At 39.7% G+C, this 22,016-nt stretch overlaps 2 protein-coding genes across 3 annotated transcripts; one reads left to right on the top strand and one right to left on the bottom strand.

The window, feature by feature from the left end:
* Positions 1-458: 458 nt before the first annotated feature.
* tspy (testis specific protein Y-linked) lies at positions 459-8,055 on the bottom strand. 2 transcript variants are annotated; one of them, XM_059333704.1, is made up of 7 exons: positions 6,469-8,055; positions 6,284-6,361; positions 6,083-6,194; positions 4,644-4,798; positions 3,374-3,450; positions 2,925-3,112; positions 459-2,170 (listed from the first exon to the last, which is right to left on the bottom strand). In XM_059333704.1, the coding sequence occupies exons 1-7, from the start codon at positions 7,429-7,431 to the stop codon at positions 2,067-2,069; spliced, it is 1,677 nt and encodes a 558-aa protein (XP_059189687.1). In that variant the 5' UTR covers positions 7,432-8,055; the 3' UTR covers positions 459-2,066. The 2 variants fall into 2 exon arrangements, with proteins under 2 accessions (XP_059189687.1, XP_059189688.1); XM_059333705.1 differs by having other exon boundaries at positions 459-1,893; positions 6,469-8,054.
* A 989-nt stretch (positions 8,056-9,044) lies between these two features.
* si:ch211-167b20.8 (protein phosphatase 1 regulatory subunit 3A) lies at positions 9,045-21,470 on the top strand. Its single transcript, XM_059334225.1, has 5 exons — positions 9,045-10,114; positions 14,471-14,511; positions 15,979-16,061; positions 16,924-16,950; positions 19,602-21,470. The coding sequence occupies exons 1-4, from the start codon at positions 9,255-9,257 to the stop codon at positions 16,948-16,950; spliced, it is 1,011 nt and encodes a 336-aa protein (XP_059190208.1). The 5' UTR covers positions 9,045-9,254; the 3' UTR covers positions 19,602-21,470.
* Positions 21,471-22,016: the final 546 nt, after the last annotated feature.

Genomic DNA, 22,016 nt, shown 5'->3' with positions numbered 1-22,016 from the left:
TTAAAGTTTATGAGTTATTTTAACTCGTTTTGAGCTAATAACATTTGATAGGCCTTCACAAAACTTCTACTTAACATTAAGATCTAATTTGCATTTCAATTTTTTTGTCAAATGCATGCCCTAAAGGGTTGACTTCATTTGCATGGTCACAAAGAGGACTGATTCACAAGCACATGGTTAATACACCACCATTAATCAAATGTTATCAGTGTTGATGGTGGAGCAGAACATGAAGTTATGAAAAAGTAATGCTTACTTTTATTAAAAAACAGTTCCTGCATTAACTCATGCAAGCGATACTATTTATCCTTGTTCATTCCTGATAGCTCCTCAAGTACTTCATGAATGAATTCAGCATTAATTAATGATGATTCATGTAACCTAACCATGAAGTGTTTCCAAGAAGCTCACTCAGCTGAAAGTACATAAATGCAGTCAGAGACAGCAAGGTGAAACAACTGCCTATTTTATTAGGTCTGAGTCAAAAGGTGGACATTTATCTTAAAGCAAACATAATTAACCAAAGCAACAAACAAGTAGGTATCTTTAAACTACAGTGTTCTATAAAACACAGCACACCAAAATATAACTTTCTGATCATGTTTATGAAAAAACTCCAGATTATTTGATAAATTTATCCATGGATTAAACACGTGTACATGTCTTATCCAAAAGACAATGCTGAAATAGTATTTACAGGTCATTGCTAAGAAAAGTAAGCAAATACAAATACTAGTTTTGTTACAGTGCGCCCCATCGTGTTGCTGTGAAATGAACGACATTTACTGACACTGTGCACAGAAAAAGCCTTGTAGGTGATGTAATCATCCTCTTATATTTCATGCTCACAGGCATGCCATAACGTGGACGTGTAGAAAAAAAGAAAGTAATAAATACTTTTTAAAATGAAGTCCTTAAAACACATTACATGAAAACAAATCTGAAATGTATTTAGAAAGCAAATTAAATTAAATTCTAAGGAAAGAAAAAATACAAAACTCAGCTATTTATTGTAGGAGCGTGTTATAAAACATAGGAATCCACAGAAACGTTGGTCAAACTACGACATGATTTCAAACATCAGAGATGATTTACAGATTGTTAGCAGGGGTGGAGGTTGGTGTGTAACAAGACTGAACATATAGATGAAGAAGGAAAAACAGGTAGCATATTAAAACAATATTTGTTCCTATTTACTACAGTAGAGTACACGTTTCCTTATACACAGCCAACAATAACCAGAGTGTAAATATCTGAAAATCGGTATCGTTCGTTTGATAAAACTACCATCATGATCATCCCTGAGAACTAATTTTGGTTCAGTACTCCGTTCATCTGAAATGTACTGTCATTATTGTCAATTTAGCTTGTTTGTCTTGTCACATCAATTCTAAAAACAGCCAAAACTTTGCCTTAAAATGACCACTAAATAATGCCACTTTAATATGAATGATGAATTTGCTCAATTTCATGCCGACCAGTAGTGGCAAACAATATCTCACCTACATGTGCGCAGGCGTTTATACGATGCTCCTCATTAAATAGAAGAACTCTACTTGTATGAACTGACTGGCATAACATGCCTAAGAACCGGTTTAGAAAAAAACATTTTGCAAAAAGTGAATTAGAATACACAGTAACCGACTGTATAAAATAGAGGGGAAACCATGCTGCCTTGGCTTTATTATAGTTAACCCTGATTTAAAATGCTCCTATGGGTTTTTAGGTATAAAACAACAAAAACTGATATTCTGTGCATAAAAATGACATTGCTCTGGTTCTCTTCATCTTCCTCGTCTCTGGTCCCTTGATGACTCTCCTTCTTCATCGGCCTCTTCTTCCTCGTCGCGTCTTCTCAGGCCTCCTCCTCTTCCTGTTCACTGTCATCAGAGCCTACAGGATAAAAGGGAGACGGTTATCATTTCAAAGGCTTTCTTGCAGATGTGAAATATGGCAATGACACCCCAAACTCTTTATTTAGCATTAAAGCAGAGCAAAGTCACATTATAAAATAAAAAAAACAGCATAATTAAGAAGTAGAAAAGTGAGAAAAACAAGATGAACAGTCACCCCACAGGTTTCCAACCACCCCACTGATTGTTTGTTGTGATAGTGGTCTTACCGTCAATCACTATTTCTCCACCATCATCCTCCTCCTCTGGACTCTCATCTGAGGAGGAGATATTTCCTGTCTATTCAGTTTAGCTGCATTACCCACACATTTATATTACAGCTACAACATAAGCCAATTATGCTAACAAGCCCCTGGCCTCTCATTCACAACATGACCCAACGAAATTATTAAAAGCTATCTAGCTACTCACATCCATGTTCAAAATATCGTTAGCCTCATAGCATAATTGCCTAAGTCATATTTTGGCCAAATTGTGATATCTGCTTAACTTTACTCTCCTACTACTGCTGCATCTTTCTGCCTTATTGCCTATGTTCTCAGCCTATCAGAACACATGTTAGAGTCCAAAATCACTTTCTGCCTTAGTCATCTCTGTGACTTAGGCATTTTTGCCGCTACATACAAACCAAACTACATTATTTATATGCAAGAGAAAAATTGCCTTAGTCAGGGCATATTCTGCCTAAGTGACTTTATCTGTTATGAAATCAATGTGTTTCATTTTTTATGCAAACTTGTTCTATTTGAACTTACTGTTACAATATCAATTAAAAATACCAATGGGCTTACTAAAAATTGTGTTTTTTCTTGTTTTACGAAAACGTTCAAATATGACTTAGGCAAATATGCTATGAGGCTAACGATATGCTAAAATAAGCGAAAAAAAATACAAATAAATCTCTATTATGGTTAATTAGAAATAGCTGGTCACTATACCCCAACCAGCCATGTGGACAAGTGATGGTTTTTTTTTTTTTACAGTCCTTATGAGTTCTACTTTAGCACTGACCAGCACTGGGTCCCCTCTCCTCCTCTTCTTCCTCTTCCTCCTCTTCTTCTTCATCATCCTCTTCCTCCTCCCTGCTGTGGCCTTGCTCAGCCTCACCAGCCTCGTCACCGGGCTCATCGTCTGAGTCGGAGATCACCACGCAGTCGTCTCCATTACCGTTGTCAGCTGCTCTGGCCCCGCTGCCACCACTGGAGGAAATAATACAGACACACACATTTGTGTGAACAGGACACACACTCATTGTTCCGGTATGCATCCCACCTGGTCTCACAAGCAGGAAAAAGGGGGGGGAATCGGGAAACTGTTCAAATTTACACACACACAACTATAATTTCAAGGCCCTGGGGGTGAAAATATTTCTAGGATTTATGGCTTAATAAGCAGTTCACATTATACTGTGTCTGTGAATGCTTGAAAACACACAAGAAAATCTCTCTTTTTTTTTTTACCTGCCGTTCTCCCTCGGTTCCCAGAGTGGAGTGAGGTAGTATCTCAGAGGGTCTCTGTACAGGTCATCCTTAAGTATCTAAACACCAGAACAGAGGTCATTACAATACAATATGCTTAAATATACAGGTATGTGCTCAAATACATCATACACAGAAGAGCTAAATATGGGAAAATAATATAATTTTAATCTTTCGAGACCAATATTGCGATTACAGCTTACTATGTGATTTTCTAAAAAATCTTTATCTTTCCTGTTCTTCTTCCTGCTCTTTATTATTGTTATTTTACTGATCTCATATTAGTTCTAGCAGTAACAAATCAGCAAGCAAGACACGGAAACTTGACTTGGTCTTCACAAACTGGAACCCTCACTGTACATTTAATAACAAGAGGTAACTTACCCTACCACTAAAATCATCTCTGCTTCTCTCTCTCTCTGTCTCTCTCTCATATATGCAAATAATACAAATAATTATTGTGAAAATACTCACTGTTTACACTCCTCTTTTAAATATCCACTTGCTGCATATAGATCTATTTTTAGATTTAATTATAGTACATATTATTATTACTGTTCTTTATTGCTGCTGGCCTCCCTGAGAGCTACCAAACAAAGTTTTGATGTAGAACTGCAATGACAATAAAGCCTCTCATGTCTTAATGCAATATATAAATGTGGATTGCCCTTAAACCCAGCTTTGTACTCAGGGCAGCTGAAGCCAAAAACGAGTTTTTCCCACCATCTGGTTGGGTTGATTTTTTTTTTAATTAAATGTATTTTTTGGTCATTTATGGCCACATTTTGGCTTTTGCGATTTTAAAAAATTGCATTCTATTACAAAATTTTGATTGGCCCTTATACATAGGCCATATAATCTGAGACAAAGCTTTGGCATCCCCTATTCCCTGTTACTTAGAATGTATGCACATCCCTGAATTATTTTAGTTTACCATTAACTGCCAAGAAAGTCAGAAATAGAAAGAAATGAGTTTCTTCAACCATTCAGACTTTAACCCTCTTCCAGCACACTGTACTGTCACATAATGATTTAAATGGTTGTCCAGTGGTATAAACTGTGACATCATAAAACTGAAAGATAGATGCAGGCTGGCAGGTCTGAATATGTCACTACATCAGTGCACCATTTAAAATCAGTGACTCTGAACAAATCTCCAAAAGGTGGCAGCTTTAATATCTTGCTGAACTTGCTGATCTCTGTGTGCTACAATCATGAACCTCTGTCAGTGTGAGCGTGCAGGCAGCCGTACCTGTGCTACATCATCTTGTCCTGGGTTGCTGTGGTCACTGAACCAGCTGAAAAATGTCTGGTAGACGCCACGTGATGACTTCCTGGGTTCGCTGCGGGCAGTCAGGTTCTGTCCACGATGCCACAGGATGGGGTTGGAAAACGACATGGGAGATCCTGAAACATGAGAAGTTGGGGTAAGAAGGTGGTCCAGAATTTATGTAGATTTTAGGTTGCCATTAAATATGATCAACAATCACCTTTATATACACTACCGGTCAAAAGTTTTAGAACACCCCAATTTTTCCAGTTTTTTATTGAAATTCAAGCAGTTCAAGTCAAATGAACAGGTAAACAGGAAAGGGTACAAAGGTAAGTGGTGAACTGCCAGAGGTAAATAAAAAAAGGTAAGCTTAACCAAAACTGAAAAATAATGTACATTTCAGAATTATACAAGTAGGCCTTTTTCAGGGAACAAGAAATGGGTTAACAACTTAACTCTATGGAGTCTTGGGCTATTTTGTCCATTTTTTTTTTATTCTTTTCATGTCTTTGTAAGTCATTTTGTGTCTTTTTTGGGTCATTTTGTTTCTTTTTTTTAGTCATTTTGTGTCTTTTTTTGGTCATTTTGTGTCTTTTTTTTAGTCCTTTAGTCCAACATAAAATGTGATTTTGAATCTTTTTTTTACTTTCAAAACACTATCATGCTCAATAAAGAATTTTAAATGTTGCAAATGTGCATTCATTTCAGAGTACACTGAGACATTAAACTGCATAATTTTCCATTAAATTCTGGAAAAGTTGGTGTGTTCTAAAACTTTTGACCAGTAGTGTATATTATATATATGATGATTAAATTATACAATTGTCATAACATCACAGTTTACTGTTGCATTATCTGCACGGCTGCAGTGCTCAGTCATCATGGGTGTGAAGTTGACAGGTTTGTTGAACTTTGTGTCTGTTCTGGCTTTGTACTAGTCACTCTTTTTGGCAGTTGCTCAAGAGAATATGTTGTTCTTTTTAACACAAAATATGACTGGATGTACCCTGGTTAAAAATTAATGTCTTCAAGGGCATTTCATTTTCCCAAGGCATAACACCTGAGGGTTGAACTAATGCCTGGAACAGTCATTAGCATCTCATAAGGTTCACACTGTTCAATACTCCAGTAAATAGGATTAACCTTAGACACCACTCGACCATAACTTTAACTGGAATTACTTAGTAGGTGTTCCATTGTCAGGGATTGATGGAAACCCTGCAGCCAATCAGAATGGAGTATTCTCCAGGCCTATGGTAAAAATATACACACACCATTGTATTACATATATAATCACCTGGCTCAACAGTATGCATGACCTTTACAGTACCATGACACCAAGTGTGACTTAACATTATGCATCTATTATGCATGTATGCAATTATGCCTCGACTTAATCACCACATGCTTATTTTTACCTCCCATGCCAAGGTGCAGCTCCTTCATGATGATGTTGTTCTGGAAGTACGGGTTTCGTCTGAAGTGGAAGCGGATCCTGTAGCCCAGTTTATTATTTTTGAAGGTCTCCATCTGAAAAAAACAAACAAGATTTTTTTTGAATTGTACATCCAGGCATATTCAATTTGTCAACTTTGTAAGAACACACAAACACTTCCTACCTCAAGATCAGTCATGTAACTGAGAGCATCTTCATCAGTTTCGTCAATGTGAGCTGAGAGATGAGGATGGTTCAACAGCTGGAAAACTGAGGTTAAGAAAAACTGTGTGTGAAATATGTTTATATGAATTACTCAAACACAACATAGGGATGTAAAAATAGAGATATTTATCATTTTAAGGATACAGCAGTGACCCAGAAGCCGGGGATGGTTTTTGTGATGGAGCTACGCTGATCCAGATGTGGGCGCCGCTGACGACTGATCTTCAGCTCCAGCCGTTGGTGAAGACGGGCGCTTTTCTTCTCAAGAGCTTCCAGTCTCATCTGAACCTGTGCCAGGAGGGCCACTGACTGTCTCATCTCCGGGGCCATCTTTACTGACACAATAGCACACTCCCCATCATCATTGTCCTCATTGTCTGATGGGAAAGAAGAGCTGGGAGTGGAGGAAGATCCAGATATGGATTCATCACCTTCATCTGCTTCTGGCATCTCATCTGCATCTTCTCTGTCAGTACTGTGCACAGATGTGGAGCTATCTGCAGCAGCCGCCTGCGTTTTAGAGCCCGTTCTTGAGGACTGGTGGCCCCCACGTTGTTTGAATTTGCTCCCCTGTTTCACCTGTTTAGCCTTTTCAGATGAGCAAGGTGTCTCTCGACTGTCCTCCCCGTCTCCTCCTGTGAGACTGGCAAGAGCTTCAGCAGCTGCTATGGCTGCTGAGTCGGTCTGGCCTAGAGATGAAGCCGAGGGACGCTGCTTTGTCCCTGCAGTCTTCCCTGTGTCTTCCTTTGCATCTGCAGATCCATGTGCACTTGAGGATTGTGGCTTTTCTGTGATGCTGGCATCGTGGCCGTCAGAGTTGTTGACAGGCGGTGCACTGGTGCCATCCGTGCTGTCTGAACCCTGTCCCGCTTGCACGGCACCTGGTTTCCCCACACTATCTTTAGACTGGCCCTCGCTCCCGGCTATGTCTTTACTCTCGGCTTCACTGTTTTTGCAACTTTCCGACGTAACCCCCGCTTCATTTGATGCATCGCTTACTTTTGTGGACTTGCTAGGGATCGTGCTGCCCTCATCGTGGTCGGGTGATGGACACCGTTTCCTCGATGCAGAGTCAGCGGACTGTTTACAGCCAGTCAGTTCACTCATGCTAGCTACCTAGCCAAATAGCTAACAAGCTAGGTAGCTCGCAAGCAAATCTAAAACAAACTTAAATGCAATCGATTGCACGATTGAGCCAGTTACTTAGATAACCTCTTTGATTTTGTAACTCGTATCGTAATGTAACCTACATCCTCGATGGAGCTAGAACAGGAAGCTGCTCTCGTAGCGCTCCGCGGCCTTGCAGGACGTTAAAAATTAGCAGGCTATTGCTAACGTTAGTTAGCTTACATTACCCAAGTCGTGTGTCCTCGCAATGATGGCCGCGCCACATTTTCACACACAAGACCCCAAGAAGAAAAGCTCGGTCCACGCAAACAACCCTCCACGTACTACACAGCCTTTAGGAAAAACCCGCGTTCTTTATTTTGGTTTATTTTTTTTTAATATCCGTTAGCTTACTATCCGTCCACCGACGTGACAGAAAAACAATCCTCTGATTGGCTGCGACACGCCGCGCTAAAACCTCTCCACCAATCAGCGACAAGGGTGTGTTTACACGGTAATCTATCTGGAGCTGCGGTTTAACTGCGCAGCGAGCAAGTGCAGCAGTTGACGGCTGTCGTGAGACGAGCATCACGCCAATGAATGTTAAATAACATATATAATCCCCACAATTGTGACTTTATCGAAAACTACAACTTCTTATTTGTGGGATTAACCGTAAAAACGGCGACAATAAAGTCTAATCACACATGCAAGATGATTCAAGCCCTCAAAACAGATGTAAACAAGGATTTGGCTTTGTATGAACTCAATGGAGGCAGTGTGTGTCTGTGTGCGTGATGATTTAGATACCAGCAGGAATGTCTTTATTCATAGAAAGAATTTTGCCGCACACAACGAGCCCAGACCCTCTTTATTAGCTCCATAGCCTACAATTTCATTGTTTTTCCCTTTCTGGCAATAAGACTATAGGCCCATAAAAACAATATGTGTGTCAATTATTGGCTTATTGAGTTTAATTCAGGAATTTTGCGTCCACACAAATTAGACACGACTGTACGAGTGGGGTTACATAACAATCACAGCATTCAAAGTATTTCTGTCAAATGCTCAGATGACTGAACAAGCCGATTGGTATTGTAGGCCTATTGCATGACTCAATGTGCATTAACTACACACGATATAGGATAGCCAATGTCACACGCCTGTGTTTAGGCTTGCAGCAGGTACATGTTGTAGGCTAGGACATACAATAGCCTAATAATTTAATTAATTCATAGGCTCTGTGTTTATTATTTGATAGAATACTCCTGAAACAATAATTTCCACCTGAAAGTGTCTGCAGATGTTTTAAAACAATACTAATGGTGTCAATACATGTTTAAAATGTGTCATACCTGAGTAACAGTGGCAATTGGTTGATATGATATTACTTTAATATCCCATCGCCAGTAGTGGGCGTTAAGCCAGCACGAACCAAACCGAACAAGGGGGAGTCGAAGGATTATACCAACTTAAAAGACACATTTGGAGCATGGAGAGCCCTGTAGGTCAGTGCTAAAATTAGAGGCTGCTCCTTCCGCGACAGCAGCCAAACTGCGATGCATAAAGTCATGTAAACCAAGGGGATACACTATCACAAGGGCTGGCAGTAAAGACATGTTTTCCATGGGTGACATTTAACGGCACACGTTGACCAAAGAGGCTGTGTGCGTAACGCAGGGACAGCGCTGGATCTACACTGGGCACTGCTGCGCAAATAATAAGTATTTGGTTGTGTGTGTGTGTGTTTTTTTTTTTTTTGTGGAGACGCCATATGCACTCTTCTCAGCGCACAGCTTCCATGAGTGTACACTTCTGCAGAAATGTCTTTTTTATCCATACCAAGTCAAGAGGGCCTTTTTACCACGATTAAAACAGGCAAATCAAGCGCGGCGGCAGAGAGTAGGTGCCCCATGGACGACGAGGAGAATAATGATGAAGATGATGAAGACGATGACACCGACGTCCGTCTCATCCCAAGATGCTCCCCGGTGCCCAGAAAGCGGGGTCACTCCATCTACGATGAGACTGCTGAGTATTTGCGGATCCATGCGGCGCTGTCTGCCGGAAAGAGAGTGTCATTCGCCGATACAACAGGTGGAGATCTGGTGGATGTGAAGGAATTTGTTGCCTTTGATTCGGACGATGAAGAGGACAGTGCGAGGTGGGAGGAAGAGGAGGCAAAGTATCGCAAACCGGAGCGGGAGCCGACCTATCGTGTGTACCCAGAGTTTAACGCGCCCACTGGCAGTGCCCTGCTGCAGGCTGTGCACTCTAATAAAGTGGAGGTTGAGCAGATATCTCCAGCAGAGAATGAGCCACTTGCATTCACTGGGGTAATACGCGTCCTGAATATCTCCTTCCACAAAGCAGTTTACATCAGATCCACCATGGACAGCTGGGTGACTTACTTTGACCACCCAGCAGAATATGTCCAGGGATCTCATGATGGTGCCACTGATCAGTTCTCCTTCAAGCTGTCTTTTGCACCACCTTACATTACACACGGCTCTCGCATTGAGTTTGTTGTCCGCTATGAAACCTCTGATGGTGATTACTGGGCGAATAACTCCTCTATGAATTATGTTATAACGCTGCTCCTGTCCTACGAAGACGACCTGGTTCAGACAAACAACGACACACAGCAAGTGAGAGGTATCCTGAAACCTCCAAAAGCTTACAGGTAAATCCCCTGTCATGTGTGTGCTTTTATTTGCCAGACACAGTCCAACATGCATATTTAACAGGTCATTTGTGCAACATTTTGGCCACTTAATTTTTCTGAGATTCCCTTGACCTCTGACCTCCACAGATTGATAAACCGTTTATCACTACAGGTAAAACAATCTGCTTAAAGGCGTTTCAAGGTGTCCAACGGGAATATTCACACGCTGAAAGACATCATAATTCCTGAATGATATTACTTTCAAACCTAGGTGTCTAATTAATAGTCCTAACTCTGGCATAGGTTCCATATTAGCCGTCAAATCATAAAGAGATAAGTCAGAAAAGCACTTGACTTTGGGGTTGTGCAACAGCTGCAGAGCTCCAGTTGCCTACTAATTCCCTGTGAGGTTTCTGAGGTAGCTGAAAAGAGCATTCAGATTTATTCAGTTCAGTTCTGCCCGGAGACTGCATCTAGCATGATAGAAGTTAATAAACACACAGTTACAAAGTGTGCCACATAATGAGATCATAAGGGTGAGTATCAAAGTTTGTTTGAGGCTGCAGTGAGAGTTACAAAGTTTTGGAAAGAGTACACACCCCCTTCAGAATGCCAGTCATCCAGTGGTGTGTGGGGGAGATCAAAATAGGCAAAGAGCAGGTGTCGTTTTCAGGCCTGACGTTTCCCTGCATTAAATTTACCTTTGACCTTTTCTATCCGAGTCATCGAGGGAGCAGACCAATTTCAATGGAACAAATTGGCCTCGTTCCCTTGACTATTTGGAGAGTGCGTCTTCTCTTCCTTCTTCACTTCACTGAAGTCAGCTAATCCCACAGAGGAAGAATTAAATGCCTGGTTTATTGTTACACCAACATGAAACGTGAAAGTGATGAATCTCACAATGCACAGTGACAGAAGACAGCAGGAAAAGCCCCCCCAAGCTTATAAGGAGCCATAAAAGGAGCGGACAGGGTGTACACTGATGTAGATGTCATGTTGGTCTGTTTGGAAGTTGGAAGGGACCAGATGGGTTGTTAGGGATGGATGAGTCACTGATTGAAAAGAAACTGTACCGACATCCCCATCGCAGCAATCATTATAGATTCATTAGGTGCTTTGAAGTTCACCGATAATTGGATTTTAACACATTAACAAGGCAGGCAGTGGGAGGCAAGGTTATGAAATGAGCCTAGACACGAGAATGTTTTAGTTACTGTTATGCTAATATGAGTAGGTTCAGGTTGGGTTTACTTTGTATCCACCTCAGATAAATATAGATGTCACACATTAATGTTTTCTATCTGATACTTATGACCAGAGCAGGAAAAGTGCTGTTTTCCATTAGAGACAGAGCGCCACGTGCCATAATCTGAAGACCATGCCCACCAAGGGGTAAACAAAAATTGCTTTCCATTGACTTTGTATTGAAAAAAGGTGCATCCTTGAAAAAAATGAATGTTGTGTGGTAAATTGTACTTCAAACAAGTTTTAAAAAAACCCAGAACTGAGTTTTTAAAATCTGACAAACTGAAAAACATAATTTTTAAGAGCACAAAAGTGGATATTAGCTTGCTAGCCGCAACCTTGTCCTTTCTGCTAGACATTGAGCTCTAACATAATCATATGATGTGTTTAAATCTAATATTTTTAGCTAGAAACAGACATTTTGTTAGCCCATTGCTGTTGAAAAGTTAACATTAAATATGCTGCGTTTCAGGATCGCACAATACAAAGTCAATGGAAAACGATGGTTTGCGGGTCTTAAATTGGCTCTGTCTATGTGATCTATATTGATTGCCAAGTGACATGGTTGCTGATCTTTGCCTCAGTCAAAGTGAATGGCTTTTAGTGAACAATTTTAGTTATTTTGTATTATATCTCTATTTTCCGATAGTGCTTTTAAAACGTTTTTTTGCTGTTCCTTTTTTAAATTGTGCTTACTAATTTGTAAAGTGTCTTTGAGCATCCTGAAAAGCACTCAAGAAATACAATTTATTATTATTATTATTATTATTATTATTATTATTATTATTATTATTATTATATTTATACAGTAGGTGTAAATAAAAGCTATATTTCCACTGATTTACCTTGCTAGTCTACCAGACCATCAACTCCTGTGTCCTGTAAGGTAAAATTTCTGTTTTTGTCAATGGAGTCTGGTGACTTTGAAGAGAGCATTGTGGCTTAGGTTCTACGATAAAATGGCCCATTTGATGGCAAAGTAAAGTGGTGAAAATATTCTAAATATAGTGTAAAATTTTTTTGTTGCTTAAAATATGTTTCGCTGCCGCCCCTGCCAAGAGCATTACCTTGCTTAGCTTCTGTAGTCCTGCCTGCTTCTCCTAGCTGGGGGCATGCCAACATCCATCTACTATAGGTAGAACTCTAACTATGGATAAGTACCTCATACAAACCCACTTCAGAAAATCTGAACTATCCTTTAAATCTTTTTTTGCATCCACTCGCAATAAGTTTTGTAACCTGACGTGGACCAAAAGAGGCCACATCTCTCAGCCTCAAGTAGAGTTAACACAAGTAGTAATATAAACTGTATCTAAATCAGTCTTTAGAGGTTTTATACTGGACATAGACCTACACAAACCTGCCCACACAGTCGCACCAAACTTTGTTTTTTTCCACAAAACATCAGACTCAGGTCAGATTAGGGACCTCCTGAATTTTGACCTTAATCAAGACATTTGCTGTGTCGACCAATGTAACTTTCAAATGCATAATAAAAAGCTTATTTCTTAATATACGTTGATATATCAACAGATAACATTCTTTTGCTATATTAATTATTGTTGAGGATACTATTTTTGCCACAATAGAGCTTGAACACTTGTCGACAGGGTTTGCAGAGATCATAATTTGATGACTTCACATCACTAGACAGGTACAATTCAAAGATCTTTGTCAGATCTCTATCAGATTTTAAATCTACCCAGCTGATATAAAACTTAAAGTGCAGTACGTACAAGGAGCCTGAGCAGCTTGTCTAGTTATCCCCATTCTATTTGTGCATCCCCTGTCACATGCGCATCACATCTCTTGGCCTTTAGTGTATTTGGCATCCTTTGCAGGACTTTGGCATCCTTTGCAGCAATGTTGCAACACCCCCTCTTTCGAAAGAAGCGTCTTCTTAAAGAAAACATTTCTGCGCCATTATTTTGCAGATCATTTACAAATTAATCAAGGCTGTATTGTATCAACTCTACCATCAATATATTAATATGTAAGCCCTAATGTAACAACATATGAAAACACATGTTGTGGATCAAATGTCACTGGGCAACCAACAAAAGGCATTTAGCCGATAGCCCCATGTCACCACTGTCACCACAACAACATTGGATACATCCTCAACTTCAGTGTAGAAACATGACTTCTCCCGGTTAATATTGTGCTTGCACTTTTCAGTGTCCCCGTCACCTCAGTCCACAATACCTCACTCAGTAATTTCCCACCTCGCCATCTATTTTAACAAACACTCTAATGAGATGTGTCATCACTGAAGCGTTTGGCATTAAAACACTTTGCTCAGCCGGTGAAGCAGTTTAGAAACAGAACTGTACAGTACAATACAAAGACATTCCCAGCCATATTGTATTAAAATGGCCAATTCAGCACATTAACAGTCCAACTGCATCAGCAAATATTAAGCCTAATTATCCATAACAGGTGTTGATGGTGGTGTAGTGTATGACCACCTTCCTCTGCCATTTAAAATGTGTCGTCTTTATACATTATTACTATTTTCTAAAAAAAAAAATGCATGGTGTTCTTTCTTTTCAGACCTGGCCACTGCATTTGTCAGCTGATTCAGATGCTACATTTATAGCTAAAGATGAGTCTTGAATACAAAACTGTCCAAATAATTTTGTGGAGGACTTGGCTACAAGGCCACACTACACAAATAGAGATTTTCTTGCCTTGCAATGTATTTTGAAATCTTATTATTTCAAAGGTCTCACCTCCTGCATCCCACATTTCAACCAGTATGACACTGTAAAAATTAGACTCTATACACTGTGTATTTTAAAACCATAATTATTATTAGGCCTTGTTAGTCGGCAGATGGGGTTTTCAATGGCCAGTGCCGATATTTGGAGAGCAGGGCGGCCAAAGGCTCCAAAAAAATGCAGATATCATGTATCAGCTGAATAAATGCTCATAAATAATTGAAGGTGAGCACAGGCAGTGGCCAATTATCTCAAAATGGCATTAAAATGTGTTTTGCACAAATACAAGGTTGTTTTTAAGGCACCGGATCTGTGTGGAATATGTAAAATTATGCAGACATTTATAAAGTACACAATTAAATAGTCTTGTTTTCTTTTGTTTTATAACCCCTTCTATTTTTTCTTACAGTACGCATGATGATTTCGACTCAGAGGATGAGCAGGATGAAGGTGCAGTATGAATGCTGTCGTCCAAAATCACATTTGACATATCAACTCACTGTCTGAGACAAGAAGACATAAATGATTAAACATAATAATGGTTAAATATGTATGATGGTATTGCATAAGATGTAGAAGTGATCAGTTTAAAGTGGCACTGTGTGCAAGTATTACACTTTCATAAAGTTGTGGATAAAAAAAAGCCAGCCTGGCTTAAGTCTACTATTCAGTATGTTTTCCATACTGCAACTCAGTAGTGTCTTTCATTAGGCTTCCCTGCCTCCGATTGTAAATGTCAGTAACAGGATTTAAAGGGGAACATAATTCTATCTGTTTTCCCATGTTTTGTGTGACTCATGGGAACAACATTTTTTTAGATTACTCCAGTGTTGAGCGAGATCGATGTAACAGGCAGCTGCGAATCAAACTAGAAAGGGTAGTTAAACTGCGCCTTTGGAACAGCATTTTTCTTTAGGGTGAAGAGTGCTTCTTCTCTCTGGCTGGCAGGAGTCATCGTGGTCAAAATAGTAACAGTCAGGCCTCACATGTTGTTGTAGCATAACTATCAGTTAGCCTCAACTTCAGCCTGTAACAAAGGCAGTCTATGAAAACAGCACGTTTGAAAATTTGTTGGAAAAGGACAAACACAACCATCGTTTCTGTTGTTTCTAACTTTCTGTACTCCAACCCAACTATCTCTTCCCGGCACTCCCATTTTCACTGTTGTCTTACAGAGAATTCTCCATCTTTCCACAATGTTATCAGACAATGATAGTAACAGTCTGAAAACAATCAGAACACTTTCTGTGGACGAACATTGTTGGTGCGGCGTAGCGAATACATTACTGCCCTTTTGTGTCTGCAGAGCTCTTTCTCAATATTGGACCAAATTTCAAAAGTTGTTGTCCTCATTAGTCACTTAGACACAATTACATCAAAATAGGGTCCAAGTTGAAAACTATCTAAGTTCCCCTTTAAGTCTCGAACCCTAGTTGTGATTCTGAGACATAGAAGATGCAAATGTTTTCTTCTGTTCCTCCTTACTTGGCACTGGCTGATAATAATTATAATGATTTAATTCTGCATAATTATCCATGGGCTGCACGGTGGCGTAGTAGTTAGCACTCTTGCCTCACAGCCAGAGGGTCGCCGGTTCGCCTGCGGCTCTTCTGTGTGGAGTTTGCATGTTCTCCCCGTGTCAGTGTGGGTTCTCTATGGGTACTCCGGCTTCCTCCCACAGTCCAAAAACATGCACTTAGGTTTAATTGGTGACTCTAAATTGCCCATAGGTGTGAATGAGAGCGTGATTGTCTGTCTCTACGTGTCTGCCCTGTGATAGTCTGGCGACCTGTCCAGGGTGAACCCGCCTCTCGCACGATGTCAGCTGGGATCGGCTCCAGACCCCCACAACCTGAGTGTGGATAAGCGGTTAAGGATAATGAATGAATGAATAATTATCCATTTTTACATCAACAGACGAAGCAGGGACCTCCAGGTCAGGACTTGTGAGACCTACAGCTGTCTGCCCGCTCCTCCCACAACCCAAGATTGACATAGAGGTAAGTGTAAACTAAGAAGAATATAAAGAAATGAGATGCTTTTAATGACATACACTACTGGTCGAAAGTTTTAGAACACCCCAATTTTTCCAGTTTTTTATTGAAATTCAAGCAGTTCAAGTCAAATGAACAGCTTGAAAGGGTACAAAGGTAAGTGGTGAACTGCCAGAGGTAAATAAAAAAAGGTAAGGTTAACCAAAACTGAAAAATAAAAAAAATGTACATTTCAGAATTATACAAGTAGGTCTTTTTCAGGGAACAAGAAATTGGTTAACAACTGAACTCTATGGAGTCTTGGGCTATTTTGTCCATTTTTTAATTCTTTTCATGTCTTTGTAAGTCATTTTGTGTCTTTTTGTAGTCATTTTGTGTCTTTTGGTGTCTTTTTTTAGTCCAACATAAAATGTGATTTTGAATCTTTTTTTTAACTTTCAAAACACTATCATGCTTAATAAAGAATTTTAAATGTTGCAAATGTGCATTAATTTCAGAGTAGACTGAGACATTAAACTGCATATTTTTCAATTAAATTCTGGAAAAGTTGGTGTGTTCTAAAACTTTTGACCAGTAGTGTACATTGGGTTTATTTATTTGAATAAACTGTCCATGACCTTTAACAGTCAAAATAGTCCATCACATTTACTCAATTGCCAACAAAGGACATACATTTAGAAAATTACTTGTTGGATTATGTTCAAATGATCTGGATTTGCATGCAGTTGTTGACACATTTTCCATTTAACAGGTAAGCAGCCTCAGTGCTTTATCTCTTTTATGGGAGTCTAATAAAACATAGCAAAAACATTTCTGTTTAACTTTTAAAGCTCATCATCACTGGCTTGGTTGTTTATATTGTTCACAGCTCATTGAAGCTTCAGCAGCAACTTAGGTAATGTCTCGCTTCTCACTGCTGTAGCACGACAACTGTATGCTATCTCGCCCTGTCAGCTTCCTATTGTATTCCTATTGTGATGCATGCTGTTCTTGTCGTTGCACCTTTAAATTTTGTCAAGATTTAATTTGGATTCATGTCGTTTTCAGTTTTAATTGATTCAGTACACTAATATGAAGCCGCACCATGTGTAGTCATGCCTATATGTTGCATTATTTGTGAATGATTATTATGATTCTGAACACCGTTGTATGTATGTAATGTATTGTTGTCATGTGTTTGAATGGAATTATTGTAACTGAAATTTATTTCAGAACGCACGCATTGTTGCACAATCACTGTGACCCCGGTGCTGTTGTAAAGAAGAAGAAAAAGACATTTCCTTTAATAGGGTTGAATAAAGAGTTAGATGAGAAGACTGATATGGTATCAATCTTCTCACCTAACTGTTGGCAAGAAAGCCAATAAAAACAGTTCTATTCCTTTACATGTAAAGCTACCATATGTGAGTAAATTAGTTTCAGCAATGCTCAATATGGTGGAGGAGAGAACTGTAGAGCTGCTTAAAACCAGGATTACCTGGGGGCTTACATTAGCATTTTGCCAAAACAAAAGTGGATTTTGGAATGCTTCCATACATAAAACATATCAGACTGGAAGAAATGTGTTTTTCAGAAGAAAAGGAAGATACAGTTGGTCGGCATAACATTGATTTAACTACCTCAGCCTGCCCAGAGTCATGAAAAAAGTTTGACATTCCTCCTTCTAACAGACATGGATGGATTATTGAACAGGCCCACCGGCCACAGGCTCAGGAGCCCAAAGGGTCAGAGGCCCAAAAGCATGACCACAAAGAAACATAAAACAAAAAATACTATATAGAGACCAAAACAATGATACGGAGATGCAGAACAGCTGAAAAAGGGGCAAAACAACCGCAAAGAGACACACAATTACTACAAAGAGACCAACGCAGATGCAAAACAGCTACAACGAGACTCACAACAACTACGAAAAGGGGCAAAACTAAAACAAAGAGACTACAATGACTACACAGAGCTGCATAGAGACACAAAGACACCACAAAGAGACTCACAACAACAACGAAAAGGAGCAAAACTACCTCAAAGAGACCCAAAACAACTATAAAGAAACAAAACAATTACAGAGACTGAGACTCACAGCAACTACAAAAAGGGTTAAAAACAATCACAGATACTAAACCGGAGAGTGATGCATAACAACAACAAGAGACACAAAAACAACAACAAAACAAGGCTTAAAATCTGTGTGTCTTGCTCCTATATAGGAAAGACGATGAGGCCGTCTGCATGTCTGTGCCGCGGGGCCCATTGTCTAATAATGCTAACATGTGATCTGGCATTAATTTGTTACTGATCATACACTTATTGTTAGGCATGTTACAATGGTAATGTTTTGCCTTAATATTCACATGCATGTTGTTTCCCTTTGGTGGAGCACTAAAAATTAATGAACCAGTTAAATACTGTATGAAGCAAATTATTTCGCCATCCAGTAGATTTGAAGAATCTATTTTGGGGAGTATTAAGGGGTTAAAGATTCAGACTTAATCATTCATGACAAATTAATCCTCCAAGTTCCATGTAATAATTCTCAAGTTAAATTGTTTTCAGTATAATTGCCAGGATCCGCTGTTTTAATGGTTGCTTGCTGTGCATTCAGTTGTGTGCAAAAGTTTGGATTCAATTTGGCTTTTCACTCATTTGTGGTGCTATAAAATCATTCTTATTAGTTTGTTATCTGAGATTTACACAAAGTGCTCTCTTGAGACCAACTTTGGAAGTATTTGGTGTAAATTTATGAAGCATAGGGTTCCAATAACAAAAATTGCAGCATATAAAATTATACATGTGTATGTTCTACTCAGTATTGTTGTAATTGTGTGATGTCTTGCCCTCAAAAAGATTAAACTGGATTGAGAATAACATGATGTTAAATCTACATTATGCTCTATTTCAGCCCTTCGGGATGCTGTTTTTTTTATTTCTATCTGTCTTTTGGTTTTATATTGTTGGGATTTCATCTTGATTTAACCCTGGATGTCTGGCACAGCAGCCTCAAACCAGGCTATATATTATTAGCTATTTCCCTTTTTTAATAAAATCAAGTGGAAATTAAAATAGGAAAATTTAGGGATGGCAGTCGTTTTAGTTTCTGGTGTTCAAAGTTAAAAAACAACAACATCAAGTCCAGTATGTGAAAACATGTATATTGTATTTAAATTTGGGATAAAATAATAAAACTGAACTCGTTCCCTTCTCCTTTGGATGCCCTTGTGCTGTCTCCAGTTAAAGGAAATTATCTTTGGACTATCCCTCAACACCGTTTGTATTCATGACAAGGAAAGTCATAGCTTTCGAAATGTACATTTTTGCCAATAATTTTGCAGAAAGATGCCAGTCAATCCCATCATACTGCGATTGTTTTGTTTGCATTGCCTCACAATTACATTGTCAGCATGGGATCCATTTCACAGAAAAGCATTAGTATGCAGTAAAATGCTTTTCTTCTCTCCGTGTGCAATGTTAATGTGGAATACAAATCTTTCCCCTTTGTCTTTATACTTTCCTAGCTGTCACTGTTGTCTCGCTGTTTTACTTTAACAGATTGCTGTTCACCCATCTGGTCCCCGTGTCCCACCCAACCAAGAGCTTCCATCTGTTGATGGCACACTGTCCGCTCACACTGTATCCCCAGGTGAACAGTTCCCTTGTACGTCTTCCGAAACCACGCTTCAAACTAATTCATCCTTTGTACTCTGTGCCAGTGAATCGGTCCAGCCAAATAAGTCACAGCCTTTACCCAGACTCCACTGTGAATTAGGCAACCAAACGTCAGAGCAGCCCATAGACAGTAGTCCCTGTGCAGTGCTGCCTGCTCCTTCTCCCTCTCTACAACACGAGTCAAGATCAGACAGCTCCCAGGCTGGCAGAGAGGAAATCCCTCCCTCTGAGGCCTCTTGCATGCATCTTCCTACCACAGAGACGAATCTGTGGCCAACAACAGGCGAGGACGGATCCGCCGTCAGCCCAGCCAGCCGTCCTTGTCTTGAACTGCCTGCTGAGTGCATCTCTGCTCCCAGTGTGACTCAGGGCTTTGAGCAAGAGGTTGCGGTGGGATTGAGTGAACTTGTTGCAGGATTATCAGGAGGTTCCACCAGGTCTGCAGCAAATCACGAAGGCAGTACGCCTGCACTCTTTTCTCCTGTGGCAGAGAGTGAGACATCTCTGGGAGCAGAAGGTGAAGCTACACCATCACCTGAACTCACAGAGAACACGAGCCAAAACCGAGCCCTTCAGCCAGCCTCAGTCAGGGAAGAGAAGGAAGATGCTCCCCAGATTTCCCCTGACACATTATTAGAGAATCTACCAAACACGATGTCAGAGGTTTCCGAGCTCCAGTCTGAGCATAACGCAAACAGGAATCTGATGCCATCCATCATCTTCCTGAGCGGAGTTGTCTCCCTCTCGATAGTGATGCAGGAACCCAGTGCCCTCTTCTTCATCGGACTACTTTTGGTCCTGCACCGTTTGTGATTATGCCATAAAGTTCATAGTGATCTGTCCTCAAGTGAAGTGCCTTTTCATGGTTCCAAAAAAAGCCAACAAGTAAAAAAAACACACAAGTCTCCTGTTAAAGTTGTGTATCACTGTGTGAGTTTTTAGATTAGTATACATGTTCATGAAATGAAAGGGTACAATTTATGAGTGTTTCCATGTAAATTCCAATGCAAAGAGAAAGTAATTACGCAAATATATCTCATATTTTCATGCATTCTGTGAAACGAGTGTTAGAGTAGTAGTCAACGATTACCCCATTTCTACAACAACATTGTGATCACACTTACACTAAAGCACAGGTATTAATATATATATTATTATCAGAGTTGTTTTGTAGGTGGCCTGTAATTACTTTCTTCCTTGTCATGTGGAGATAGTGTATATGGTGTTTATTGGTGGACTCATGGCAGTTGGGGTCATGGGGGGTGCACAACAGTAGTGCCATCTTGGGTGCAATTATGGTAAATAAAACATGATAAAATGCCCTTTTTTGGGTGCCCTTCCACTATAGAAAATGTGAAAAAGTGCCATCTAGGGTGCCCTTCCAGTAGAGAAATCGTGATGCAGTGCTTCCTAGGGTGCCTTTTCAGCTTAAAAAACATGATAAAGTACCCTCTAGAGTTCCCTTTCAATAGACAAAACCTGGAAAAAAGAAAAAAGAAAACTGGATCCTACATACTCTATATGCTAGAAAGTGTTCTGTGTGCCCCTCAGAGAGCCTAAGTGCACCACTGGTGTTTTTATATTCTGATTTATTCAATCAGTCCGATAATACACTTTTTTTCAATATTGTTGTGAGTGTAGCTAAGGTTCTTGTCTAACCCCATTGCCATGAATTTAACTTTTGTGAATTCCATGTGTTGTTATTTCCTTAATGAAGGACAAAAACATTGCCGTACTGGGACACTAATGAGACTGAGAATTTTGTTTACATAACACAAAAGCAAAATGTGGTTATGTGAAGTACTTTGCCTTAATGCCAAATATAATAAATGTCAGTTTGTAATGGATGCACTTTGAGGGACAAAATTGGAAAACTGTCCAGTGTGACATGTGGAAGTGATATTTGACATTAGAGAACACCAGCCTCCTCACTCTTGCACATTTCGTTTGAGAAGTCTTCCTGTTGATTCTTGCTAGTAAACCCACGTTGTTGTTGTTGCACAACAAGAGATTTTACAGCACTACTTTAACAACCTCATAGACAGTCTAAAGCATTGAATGACATGTTTGAAGTGATGAAAGTTTTTGCAGTGTATTGCCATTAAACATGGTCCTACATCCTGTACCACTATGTATCTTTTGTTTATTTCTGTCTTTTCATCCACTCTGCAAAAATGGAAGTGCATGACAGTTTAATGCACAGTTATGACACAGCACTGCAGAAAGACTGACACAACACAAAAATAACATCAGAGCCCTTAGTGCCTGTGTCTCTGAAACACATTCAGCTTCAGTTGA

This window comes from Centropristis striata, chromosome 5 (assembly GCF_030273125.1).
Source record: "Centropristis striata isolate RG_2023a ecotype Rhode Island chromosome 5, C.striata_1.0, whole genome shotgun sequence".
Classification (NCBI taxonomy): domain Eukaryota; kingdom Metazoa; phylum Chordata; class Actinopteri; order Perciformes; family Serranidae; genus Centropristis; species Centropristis striata.
Note: the sequence above shows the minus strand (reverse complement) of the source record. Positions and strands in the feature narration are given on the sequence as shown.